At 34.6% G+C, this 13920-nt stretch overlaps 1 protein-coding gene across 2 annotated transcripts in view; it reads right to left on the reverse strand.

Moving 5' to 3' along the window:
- Picot (picot) overlaps nt 1-13920 on the reverse strand; it is a 54074-nt gene that overhangs the window by 14260 nt on the left and 25894 nt on the right. Inside the window, exon 1 of one of the 2 annotated variants that reach the window (XM_053753939.2) lies at nt 4450-4712. The exons of the other annotated variant lie outside the window; for it this stretch is intronic. Within the exon in view, the coding sequence (XP_053609914.1) occupies nt 4450-4528 (79 nt within the window). The 5' untranslated portion in view covers nt 4529-4712. Of the gene's footprint in view, nt 1-4449; nt 4713-13920 lie in introns of those variants that run through there. 2 annotated transcript variants of the gene reach the window in all.

Consider the following 13920-nt stretch of genomic DNA (forward strand, 5'->3'; position numbering starts at 1 on the left):
ACACGCAATTTCATAACCTTACACTTGGCAAGGAAAAGCGCGCGAAACAGCGCGTAACGTCAAAACGATGCCAAAACGTCTATTTTACATTGGCGGCAAATGCTTTAACAAAATATTAATTCATGAGATATTATATTATGTACCTACACTAATTACCGTACACAGTTGGAAATAAACGCTTATTCATCTAAACACGAGGCATTCATACGTAGACATTTATACCTATAGTTTCCTCTATGGCTGACGATAAATAAAGTGCTGATGCTGACAAGGCAGTTCGTAGTTTCATTTTAATTTAGTTTTAAAAACCCTTATAAAATAACTAGATACTAGGCTGCTAAGTACAAAACATATTTCTTTTATCTATGTACAAAACAATATCTATGTATAAGTAACTGCGTCCAGGCTTCGCTCCCGTGTGAATGTCGGGATAAAAAGTACCCTATGTCTTATTCCAGGTTATATTCTAGCTAAATTTCATAAGTATCCATCCAGTAGATTTTGCGAGAAGGAGCAGACATACACACATATTATATCGTTACAAACTTTCACGTTTGTTTTTATTTTTTACAGAATTAGTAGGATAAAATATTCGCGAATTTCAAACTAAGAACAAAGAATCCGTAGACAAAAATGTAGACAAGCGAGACGGGAGCAGATCTGTTGCCAAAGTAATTTATGTGCCTCTGTATTTAGAAGTTTAAAGGCAGAAAGAAAGACCTAATCAGACTGAGTATGACAGGAATAAGGGCTTATATAATATGCTTAATTAAAATAGCAGCCCGTCTCGGCTTAAACCATAATAAATTATACACCTAAATCTTTATCAGGAATCGCACTATTTATTGACGAACTGTATAAGAATTCGTCCGGTAGTTTTTGAGTTTATCGTATTCATACAGACAGGCATACGCGACCGGGGGATTGATTTTTGTAAGGATTTCGTTAAAAGCTAATTATCAGCTACAGGTAGATAAAAACTCGCATATTTTCATACTTAGATCTACGACGAGACGTTTGTCATTTCACTTTTTACCGAAGTGACGACTGATGGGTTGACGGTCGAAGGCCACTAATTGTTTCACGTGTGCGTTACACAATCACAATATTTATGATTATACGCATAACTTTAAGTAGGAATGTCTGGTTTCAATCTATACACAATTGACAATAATGAAAACATTGATAGTCCCGTTTGATTTATATTCAACTTCAATCGTCAAGAAACCTCATTAGGTACTTGCTGCATTTGTGGTGCTTCTGTAAATATTCTCAATATTACGTTTCGAGTCAAGTGCAAATAAATTAAAGACAGGATAAAAGAGTCACATTTTCTTTCTTCCTTTATGGAAAAAATCATCCACGTAACTTTAATTACGTACGAATTTAATTATATTTATATCAAATAAGTAATTAATTTAGTTATTAACCAAACCCATTGATAAGACTTATTTGACAGAAATTTGAAACTGGAAAACCCCCAGACATTTTCATTCTTTGACATGATACAAATTTTGCAAGAATAGGTGCATCTCCCTTTCACAAAAAGCTTTGCGTTAGTTGAAGAAAGACAAGCCTATGAAGTAATGAACAAAACTAAAAATACGTTCGTAGAAAACCCTCAAATGTATGCGAATAAATTCGGCTTCTCTCACGTGGCTCGCTCATGATATTAGAAAACGAACCGCAGTCCCAGACGTCATAAAGTTTTGAGAAAACAGCATAACATATAACTCATTTCTATTCATGACGATTTTGCATTGGTAAATGATGCTGATATAAACGGTACATGACTCTAAAAGTTTATATTTACACAAATAATGAAACGTCAATTTATAAAAGATAAATTACGATGTTTTGGTACTTGTCGTGTAGTTATCCTTTGCAAGTAAACGATTCAGTAGTTACTTAGCCTTTTTTAAGATGTCATCTTTGACAAAAAACGTGCTCATATTTTCTGTAAAAATATTTGAGTATAATGTCTGTTCATAACCATTTAAAGGTAATTATACAAAGACAAGATAACATCGATGAAGACATTATATGACGAAATGTCACAAGTTTGTATTAAATATCAAAAATAATTAATAATGAGTGAGTACTTAGCAACTACCTACCTATCTATAAGGTGGCAAAAAAATTGTCAGTACTGGCACTAGCGATGACGTTGATATTGTGTAACTTTAGAGTTTGCGTCTAGTTGGATTTTTATTTTCGTTTAAATAGATCTCCAAACAAATATTTTATCTATTAATAATTTAAAAAATTGAGGTAAATTTTTATGTTCTTATTTCTTTAGATGGACTTCAATAGGTACTCTTGTTGTGAGGATAATTGCATCATTAAATCAAAGACATCTAATAAATTTGTAAGAATTGCCATTCTAGAAACTTCACAGTAACCTGACATGAAGATGATGAAGTAATTTGATGTAATCAGAAGGATGGCAAGGAGGATGACATCCATTAGGTCCAATAGGTGTAGCAAATTGGCAACTAGGCGTATCACGCAGAAGCTGGAATACTTGGAACTGTATAAGACCCCGTTTAAGACTAATCGTTTCGTATCAAAATGATTCAATGACATTTACTATGGTAAAAGTAAAGCTAAGACTGATCAAGTATGTTAACTTTACTTATTGCGTCTTTGAAATAATCCTACTTTACAAATTGTATTACTCTTCTATCTTGAACATGATTCATGAAATTATATTCAGGAATTCCACGTATAAAAAGACTTGATTAAACTTACATAAGTATATTTAATGAAGGCGACAATAGTGAATGAACATCACAGCAATTTAAATTTACATGAACAATTTAAATTACTTAATTAAGTCTTCGAATATCTCATTACATAGATAGAAAAATTCTTACAATATCCAAATTATTTTGAAAAGTTGGTTGGATTCCCTTCTGTTTAAACGAAAATCTTGACTCAATTCTGATCCCAGATTCGGAAATCTGCCTGAATTATTAAAAAATTAAATTGCCGAAATTACGTGTTCGGTCAATGGTTTTTCATCTGAATATGACGCCTCGCCTATATCTTGATATTGATAGCTTGTAAGAACTGACCAACCAATTAGAACGACCAAAATAGTTAGCGACCTCGCTATTAGTTGTTCAATATGATAATTCTATAACTACACTTTAAGAATATTATAAGGAATTCCTTCCTTTATTTCAGAGATTTTTGATCGAGCATGGTATAAACATATTTAGTTATGACAACCAATAACTACTTAAATATTTTAAATTATGGAATCGATTATTCTAATAATAAATTACTTGTAAAGTACTCGTTACAAAGACCAATAACAAATTTACTGGCAACTTGGAAAAGAATATAAAAACTAAACTAATTCAGTAAAAACTAGAAATGAGATCTCATTACGCGGATCATGTATCCAGATCATGTTCAAAACTGTGTCAACAACAATGAAACTATTGTTGTCCCGGCCTTGCACTTGCCTGTATTGTGTTTCCGGAAAATTGCGAATTTTTCGTCCATAAAGGGCGTTGGTTGCTCTATAATTTGTGATAATGACACTGATTGCCGTGGTATCGCTTGGATTGTGAGTTTGATTGTGGTTAATGGTATATTGTTATTCGGATTAAATTTTGGCTTTGGGATTTTTTTAGTGCCTAAGTATTTTAGTACCTAATGCGTCAAATACCACGATATTTCTACATATGTGCATAGTCTTAAGTACTACATATGTGCATAGTCTTAGTACTGAGTGTATTTCGTACCAGAAAGTTAGGTATATAGAAGTAGACTGCATCAGAAAGTCGATATTATTTCTTAGAACCACCATCCTTCCTTCTCCCTTATTCACAACGGGAACCCTTGTCTTTTAAGTCTGATAAATGGCACACATTTTAATACCATTAATACGAATTAAATAAATAAAATTGCAAGTGTCTTAAAATAGATCCCTGTGGAACACCTTTATGGTGTAAGCAAATAACTTTAGAATTACTTTTTTTTAAATGTACCATTTCATAAACACATTAGTGAATTAGCAGAGCTTGCAGGAAAATTACTGTGTCAAATTAAGTACATATAATTACGCCAAAAAATGACATAATTGCGATAGATTGCTGGCTCAGCAAAAAAATAATTATATTAGGATCTAAATAGAGACATTTACTGACAAAAACAGAGATCACTAAAATATACCTAATGTTCAAAAAATCGTCCATAATATATTTTCTAAAATTGATGATCGATATACATCGATAATAAAATACCTATCTAAACAAAGTCATTCTCGTTGAGGCATGGGATGGCTTGGGTATATTCGATACATCGCGTGATTACCCGTTTTGCCTCCAATGACATCATCGGGAAAACTAAGGGCCTTTTAGTTACATTAATTAATCGTATTATGGAGGAAATCGGAACTCTCTTTGAGAGAGAAAAACTTGAAAATCTGAAACTCACCGGTCTTCGCCGGCCGTTGGTCTTCCAACCCTGGCTGTTCCCACACCAGCACGTGTCCACCGCGCGATTTCGACACCATTTTGCGAGAAAAATGCGAAAATAATCCTTAAATTAGGCTATGAACGTCCGTCACCTAGCTACGTGACGTTGCTTAGTGAAGCAACAGTTGGTTTTTCGCATAAGGGAGGCATCGCGAGGGTTGTAATGTGAGATTTGGAGAAGCCGACTGCAAGACGTCGGTTCCGCGCGTCGTCGAGTCTGTAAATATAAGTGGACGCCGCAGGGGCCTGCGGGTGGAGGGGCGGAGCACGCGCTCGGAGCATGTTACTATGACGTGAGCCGGTTTTACTGAACGCTGAAACTGATGCTTGCAAGAAATAGTACCGCTATGATTAATGATTTGGCGTAGCCTTGATCTTGTGTCTCTTCAACTTTAACCAACTTGATTTTGAGTTCAGCAGTGCGTCCAAAACCTATTACAATAGTTACATCAGAAGTTGAATCATTCATCGTGTAAAGAACATTAACATTAATTTATTGTACAACATAGATAAACGCGTGAAGAGTGTATTGCCTACTCGCTTAATTCAATGTTACCACTTAACCTTCTTATTCGTAAAAAAAAAATAACGCAATGTTACCAGTTACTTTAATTTAGAATATGACGTGAAAAAGTGCCTGTGAAGGCCTAATTTCTGAATAAATGATTTGATTTTGACGCAAAATTTAAGCTAAAACGTAGGTTTTGTCTCGTTCTATCAATATCAAACGTTGTAAGGCGCAACAAAACGAAACGTACTTCAGCTTTAACTTTTTTATGAAAACTACAATTTTCCAACATCACTTAAATACACCTTCGGATAGCTCAAGTAAATACAACAATCTGATGATTCTATCATCAAAAAGAATATTAATTACGGTGTGCCTATCATTTTGAGGATCCGCAGAAAGCTTTTTAACTAGCTGAAAAATAATGGCATTATTTGCATATATTTTCGCGCCCTATTTGTAATTTTGTGAACGGAAAATTATTGGTTTGATCAATTTTCAGGTATGTAATGTATGGATGAGTATGAATATACGAGACATATTAAACGTTACCGCTTACTAAATGCAAGTCCATGTGACGATAAATTTACAACGGTTATCGTAAAATCGGAAACCTAATTTAAAATGTCGTTATGTGGTTAGAACTTCCATGAATTCCAGAAATAGGAGCTATGTATGTAACTTCCTACTGTGCACAGATTTTGAATACGAGAAACTGCACCATATCGACGTCATCCCAGTTTTGGGCAAAATCTGAGCCATACTCCATAGTCCTTTCCTTAAACATATCATAATACAAAGTCCTCTGCCACGACTATGTGTCTGCCTGTTCGCGATAAACTCAAAAATTTTCATGCGGTTTTCATCAATTGATAGTGTGGCTCCTGAGGAAGGTTTAAGTGTATAATTTATTATGTTTTTACCCGAACAAAGCCGGGACAGGCAGCTAAGTTATTTGTCCTTCTTTCACGATAAAAGTGAGCAGTGGATTGAGAGAGCTGGAGAGTGACACTCTGCTTTTCGCTTAAACAGATTGCACTGGAGCATAAAAATTGAAAAAGCCCAAATTTTTCATAAGTCAGGACTTTTATTTGTACTCGTATGTAACCAACTCATACTTGTAGTAATGCAATTCTTATCACGATTAAATAGTCAAAAACGTGTCCCAGTTTTAACAACATCAAGCAAAACATTATTCATCATCGTTTTGACTATTGTCTGCACGTCCGACCGCACACTGTCATTTTTTCATTAGGAACATTAGGAAAGTTCACTGGCCTATCCATTACGATTCGATCGTTAGCGACTACTAGTTTTTGTTCGATAAAGATGACTCATACGGTTAACCCTATTCGCTCCTTATCATTTATTAGCGGCTCGCTCGAGTAAAATCATAATAAAATGTAGCCTAAGTTACTCCTGAAGGTTCCTCTATCTATGCCTATCTCTGTGGCAAATTTCATCAAAATCGACCCAGTAGTACAAAAATACTTCGTAATAAAAATCTTTCCTCTTTATAATATTAGTATGGATTTATAATCTAAGTTTCAATTTCTAATGAAAATGATACTATAGGTATAGCAGCAAACAAACTATACAGTCAATCACTATACTTATGATTACAAGTGTATCCTTTTCACGATTAATAGTGGCGGTAATAGCGACTAATTTAGGTAGATTTATGTTCTGTTGGCTGTACATAATAAACATGCAAACTAGATACTGATAAAGATGAAAAAATATTCCGAAATACAAATAAAAATTAAGTACCTACCTAAACTGTTCATAGTTTAAAGCCAGTAGCGCCATCTAGAAACGTTTCGCGGAATTATAGTGTTGATAACGTCATGCTGAGAAATCAACTGACTGAATCGGTCGGAAAAGTTACAGACGAAGTTCCACGCTTTTCACACAGAGGGAGCCACTTGTTCGTAATTCTCTTTAACTTTTAGAGTGTGTTCACAATGGGAATACGCTCTTATTAAAACTTTTCATCATAAAAAGACCTTCGATGTCTTTATTTCGTTTTAGGAAGGGAAAGAATATTACGAAATCTCCCTTATTTTATGTGGAATGGAATATAGTTAGTAAAGATAAGGCAGGCAGTTATGTTAGGCAGTGTAAAGAGCTTGCCACTGAACCGTGAGGTCCAGGGTTCGAGCCCCGGTCAGGTCATGATGGAAAACGATCTCTTTCTGATTGGCCCGGTCTTGGATGTTTATCTATATATGTACATGTTATAAAATATAGTATCGGTGAGTTAGTATCCCATAACACAAGTCTCGAACTTACTTTGGGGCTAGCTCAATCTGTGTGATTTGTCCTAATATATTTATTTACTATATATACCTAATGATAATAATAAATTCTACCCAGGCAAAGTGTATTTACTTATAGTTGAAATAAAAAACCACAACCATACTAATAGTTATTGTGTACCGTTTAGGTACTGTTTAGGTACTAACTATCTTGGTGAGTTATGAAACAACATATATATTTACGTAATTTAGTGCGCTTCTGTCCGTAATAATATGTAAGTACAGTCAGTACCACATCAACCTACCCAAATTCCGCGCCATGCCTGTAGAGGTGGATGGAGACCTGCGAGGTGTTGACTGTCTGTATAATATTATGGACCAGTGGTACTTACCATACCACTTAATACTCCTTTACTGTTCTCGTTTGACAAACTCTGTAGCCTCAGGTCATCACGCCCTACTAGCCGGACCCTCCACCTCGGTCGGTCTCAGGTCATGATCTAAAATAACGCTTCTCCAATTGACCTGGTTCCTGGTATTTATTTTATATACTTATCACAAAATGTAGTATTGTAAGTTAGTCATAACACAAGATACGAGAATTGTCTCGAAATTTGGGTCTAATAACCTAATTTGTGTAATTTATATTATCCCTACTTATTTATACTTATATCAGTAAGTATATTTTTAGAGATCGTGCCACGGTGATATAGAATTTGACATGTGTTTGAGTATGATGTTTTGGCATGCGCAATAAAAAAGTATTAGCTAGTTGCTCATATCATAGGATATAATGCCAATATTTTGACATGGCGGTATAGTCAACCGATTGCTGGGTTCTGCTGTACGAACCCTTTTGCGGGGCGTAATTTGAATAAGTTTGGATACTTTGATGTGTCGTTTAATTTCTGTGGCACGAACAGAATTAAAGTTCTGGTGTCCGATTTGATCAAAATCAAAATCAAATCATTTATTCAGAAATTAGGCCTTCACAGGCACTTTTTCACGTCATAATCTAAATTAAATGATGTTTACCAAAGCTACAAACTACTAGCATTTCGGAACGACCACTGCTGAGAAGAAATGCCGAAAGAAACTCATTCAAACAGTGTTGGTCCCTATTATGCCAGAAGAGAGAGAATAGATATTATTATAATATTTGAGAATATTATTATATATTTTTTATATTATCTATATTTAAATACAATGTTTGCCGTGACTTTGACAGCCGTAATAATAGTGGTATCATAAAAAATAACTATTATCGTATTCTATTAGCCATGAACAGCACAACAAGTTACCCTGCATTATCTTCTATTCCTCGATAATAGCGGCCAGTTTGCAATGAATTTGAGTAGGTTGATGTGCCGTTGATGGTAACTGAGAAATTTTCTGTTCTCGGAAATGTCTTCCCTTGAGAATTCCCGCAGATTTCCAAGACAAATTTTCATAGGAAACATCAAAAAAGAAATTTCTCTAGAATTTGTATTCCGAGCATTCTCGAGATTAGCAATATTAAATAATTTTAAGATCGATCGATGCTTTCATAACAACCCTATCCACCAGCGACCCGTTAGGTGTGGGCCGCCAATCTGTTACATCCTGTGCACAATAAGACGATATGGGGCGGTGTTTATTCAATCGGGCGCACTGACAAACAAACATAGCTCCATTGTCGTGGATTCATTCAAGAGCATAATTTGCGATGTGGGAGAGGTCAGAGGCCGAGTCTGTTACTATTCAAAGTAAATGTAGGTTAATGTAGGTAGGTACCTAACGCGCACGTACCTTTTCATATCTCGGACGTTTCGGATCGTGTTACAATGACCGAAAAAGCGAAAAGGTACGTGCGCGTTTAATACCTGCACTTGATTTTGGAATTTTAAAATTACTTTTGATATTATTTAAAATTCGTTACAGTTACATATAGGTAGTACTTAAATGATTTCATTTTTCCCACTAGCATAGAACGTGTTTATCATTATTCACATGGTAAGTAAGTGCACGTATAACGCGCAAAGGACACACGTGCTATATCGTTTATTATTGTGAATACATTTGTTACAGTTCACAACATGAAAATCAACACTTTTCTTCGGTGACGAATGAAATACCAAACAACAGAAGTATTAAAAGATAAGAAAATAGAAATTTAAATTTGACATCATAGGTGTACCTACATATAAAAATCAGTCGGAAAGAGACTTAAACTTTACTTGTTAAACCTACGTATGGAGCATAGCTCTATACGGATGCGGGACGTCGTCTTCATAGTCGTATTCCTCATGAGTGAGGGTCGTGGTTATTACGTGGAATGAAACACGCACAACAACGTCTGTTTAACAATCTTAGAACTTTTAACAAACAGTATGGTCATTTATTAGTGTAGCAAGCAATAAATTTATGGGTATTAACGTCAATAAAATAAATTATTTATTTATTCATTCACGCTTTTAATACGAGTATATAGCTGATTAATAAGCACATTTATGTCGTATTGTGTTGTTTGCTCATTAATTTGATCCGTGATCAAGAATATTTTGTTATTGGAGGGGGGAAAACGTCTTTTTATGGTATCGTAGTCGAACAAAAACACGCCATGCCTTATTGATTTCGTTTCTGACAACGTTCTTAGAAATTGATTTCCTAAATCGATTTTTTTCTAAGGCATCGATTGAAACATATATAAAGTAAAATGTCCATTCCCCATCTTTCAACTTGTAAAATAAAATACAAACATATTATTTCAAAAAAAAATATCTCTCTTATGCTGTAGATGTTAATAAAATCTTTAAATGAAACAACATTATACTGGTATAGCACATTTAGCAAAATCGGAAAAATATTTTTTGTATTTTGATATTATAGCAATATAAAAATTAATAACATCAGCAAAACATCGCTGCTGATATAGGTACGCTTGCGGATTGCAGTTACAGTTTACAGAACCCCAATTGGGCGAGTCCTACTCGCACTTGGCCTTCAAGTATGCGTGGCTAGTTTGTCATCATATAGTCTATCGATAGACCAAAACATCCATACAAATTCTATTTTCTAGTCAGTATACGATTTAATTTTTATAGAACTCAGATGGCGCGTGCAATGAAGTCATCCTCATTCAGACTATTCAGTGAAACGAATGATGTGACTCGTACTTACATATATATCTTGTATAGTGTATGTACGTCATTGTATGTGGACATTCAGCCAGAGTTGGCGAGTACTAAAGGTACTTCGTTTGTATGCGTTTTATTGCTTATTGTCAGAGGGGGACAGAGTTAATCCAAAAGTTAACAACGTTAACATACAACTTCGTCATTCAATATGGCATATAAAAATAAACCACTCGAAGGAATTGTCTGACTATGACTGATCCTTTTTAATATAAAAACTACATTAAAAATTTAAGAAATTCCCACGGGAGCGAAGCCCCGGTGCGTAGCTAGTAATAAATAAAATAAACTATGATCGAAATCCGTTACGTTGATGAGACAGCTAAATAAATTATGAATCCTTTGAGACAAATTATACCACTTAGGCTACAATACGAAAAGTTGACATCAAGTTTAGAACAGACCATCATATCATGCGGTACCATGACAATAGACGGAGGTACAACACATTCTAGGACAAGTGTACCGTTGGGATGATAACGGCGAGGGCGAATGAATCGGTAATATAATCGACTATAATCGAATTGTGTCTATCGAGCCTTGACAATGCCATCTAGATCGAGAGGGCGATGCGACTCGATACAAATCGAGGACAGGTAAATGGGACAAATTGCGTTTATTTTCCTTGCTATATTTAAATTTTGTGTCATAGTCTTAAGATGATGACATACAGTTTTAATATTTAAATATCTTATTATATACAGAGCGCACAAGATGTGATGAGTTGATGTCTTTAAAGGTTAGCTCTGGCAAATCATACCTAATGCCGAAAACCGAGAGAAAAACCGAAGAAAAAGTAGAAAAGTGGCGGAAGGAACTGAGAATGCTCTCAGAAAAGAGATATGATGATGGATGATGAGTAAACAGAGGCAGAAATTATATAATCTCACTTAGGAATATTGAGGAAATGTGTAAGTACTATAATTAGATGCTTAGCAGTACGGATGTACAATCTCCATTTGTCAAAATCAAAATCAAATCATTTATTCAGAAATTAGGCCTTCACAGGCACTTTTTCACGTCATATTCTAAATTAAATGATGTTTACCAAAGCTACAAACTACTAGCATTTCGGAACGACCACTGCTGAGAAGAAATGCCGAAAGAAACTCATTCAAACAGTGTTGGTCCCTATTATGCCAGAAGGGCTTACCATTTTTTAAATATAAATAGTCAGACAAAAGTTAAAAAAATTCATTGGATCGTTTTGTATTTTCGGGCATTTAACGAAAGTATCGCTGAAGCGATGCGAATGCATAAACATTGCGTAGTTTATATGAGTGCTATTATTTACCGCAATGAAAAACCAGCAATGCATACCGTATCTGCTAAAGTTCGCGGTACCCTTTTCACTTTAGTCCAAGTGAGTTTGGGTACTGTGGCCAGTCGCCAGGGCATGAACTGGACATAACATGGGAGTTTTTGTAACCAACGTAAACCATTACTGTCATCTGTTTGATTCACTGCTTTCTGATTAAGTTTCTGTTTGTCAACTGAAAGATAAAGTATTCGACATTGTATTTTATTTGCAAAAGATTGTTTTGAGATTTCAGCGCGTCTCCGTGTGGTAACAGGCGATCCAAGGGCGGGCAGTTACTTTGCACAGAGGATTACCATAGCGGTTCAGAGGGGTAATGCTGCCAGCCTTCTTGGAACCCTTCCAACCCATAATTATAAGTTTAGTAAAAAAAAATATGTAATTTTTTAACGATTAAATGACTTATTTGCAAAAGTCTATATCCAATATTTGTGGAAGATAATTTTCGAAGCTTAAAATATTTTTACTCGTAATTTATGGTACTTATACATGAACAAAGACATTTTATCAGAAAGTTTATCAGTCCCATGCTCAATCGATAACGATTTTAGCTACATTACATGTATGTTGTATATATGGGTTCATAGCGTGTAAATAAACTCATAATTATTTAATACATTTCTATAGCAAACAATCATGAAATCTAAACACGCGACCCAAGTAACCAAACCACCTTGGACGGTCTTCCAATTAACGAATTGGTGCTAAATGCCAGAAAACGTAATATGGTCGGAAGATTAACATGGGTTATAACAATGTTTACTCTATGGATCACAATTGAAATACGTTAATTTGATATGAAAATAGTGATAATTTTGGTTGACAAATTGAGGCTGTAATCGTCCGTCAAATCTGGACTACACCGGATAGGAGATTTGAGGTCGAGGTAAGTATTTCTTAAAATTAGGACGATTTCGCAAACGCAACACAAACAAAGAAATAGGTAGAGTGACATACGTATATACGAATACGGGACGGGTCAAATACGGTACTAATCCCATATACCTAATATAAGTATATATATAGTGGATATCAACTTTTGTAATTCGAAAACAAAAACTTATTCGCAATAAAATTACCATAGATATCAAAATTATTCTTGTCTTTGTTTTCAGTAAAATAAATTGTTAATATTTTTCTTTTGTTATTCTGAAACGCCCTTAATCCAAAAACTATTCTCGAGGTGAGCCAGGCCTTCCTTATAAAAACAATGTAGGTCAGTCAAAATTGCCCTTAGAACAATAAAATTCGAAATAGAACTGATTCAACTAACCATTAATTGTTTATCTCACCAAAAGTTACAAAAACTATGGTTTAAAATCCTACCTATCATTAAAAGCAATTAATGTTGCCAGCATCATAAAATTACATTGACGTCAATTGTATTATAGTACTTGCTTAATTGAAAAGGAAATCATTTGTTTACCCATAATATTGCCATATTTTTTTCCTGATTTTAAAATTCATTACAATTTTTTAAATTATGACCAATGGTGTTTTGAAATAGTATGGAATGGACAAACAGACAAAACACTTGAAAAAACCTACCTACCGTTAGAACTGATAGTAATGACTGATAAGCTTGGTTGCCGCATAGACAAATAGACAGAGACAATGACAATGCGTGGAAATAAGTTAATGTACTATACTTAGATTGTAATGAATATATTGCAATTGAATAAAGTAGAAGAAAAATTTCGTGCATTACTTGTATGTAACTATACAACAGAACAACAACGAATAATTTGTTATACACTAGCTGCGCTGCGGGGCTTCGCTCCCGTGGGAATTTCGGGATAAAAAGTACCCTATGTATTATTCTCTTATTAGAATATAACGTATTCTACCCGTGTACCAAATTTCACAACAATCCGTCTAGTAGATTTTGCGTGAAAGAGTAACATACACATACATATCCATCCATCAATACAATTATTATAAAGAGATAAGCGTTTGTGAGTTTGTATGTTTGAGGCGGGTAGCTCCGTAACTACCGAACCTATTTTAAAAATTCTTTCACCATTAGATGTACCTTAATGTATCTTACATTATCCAGATTGCTATAGGCTATATGTATTTTATCTTAAAAATTCCACAAGAGTGAAGCCCCGGGAAACATCTACTTTACAATATTAGTAGGATTTTAAGTAAGATTTTAGGTTACTAATAAAAC

This window comes from Plodia interpunctella, chromosome 13, assembly GCF_027563975.2.
Source record: "Plodia interpunctella isolate USDA-ARS_2022_Savannah chromosome 13, ilPloInte3.2, whole genome shotgun sequence".
Lineage (NCBI taxonomy): Eukaryota > Metazoa > Arthropoda > Insecta > Lepidoptera > Pyralidae > Plodia > Plodia interpunctella.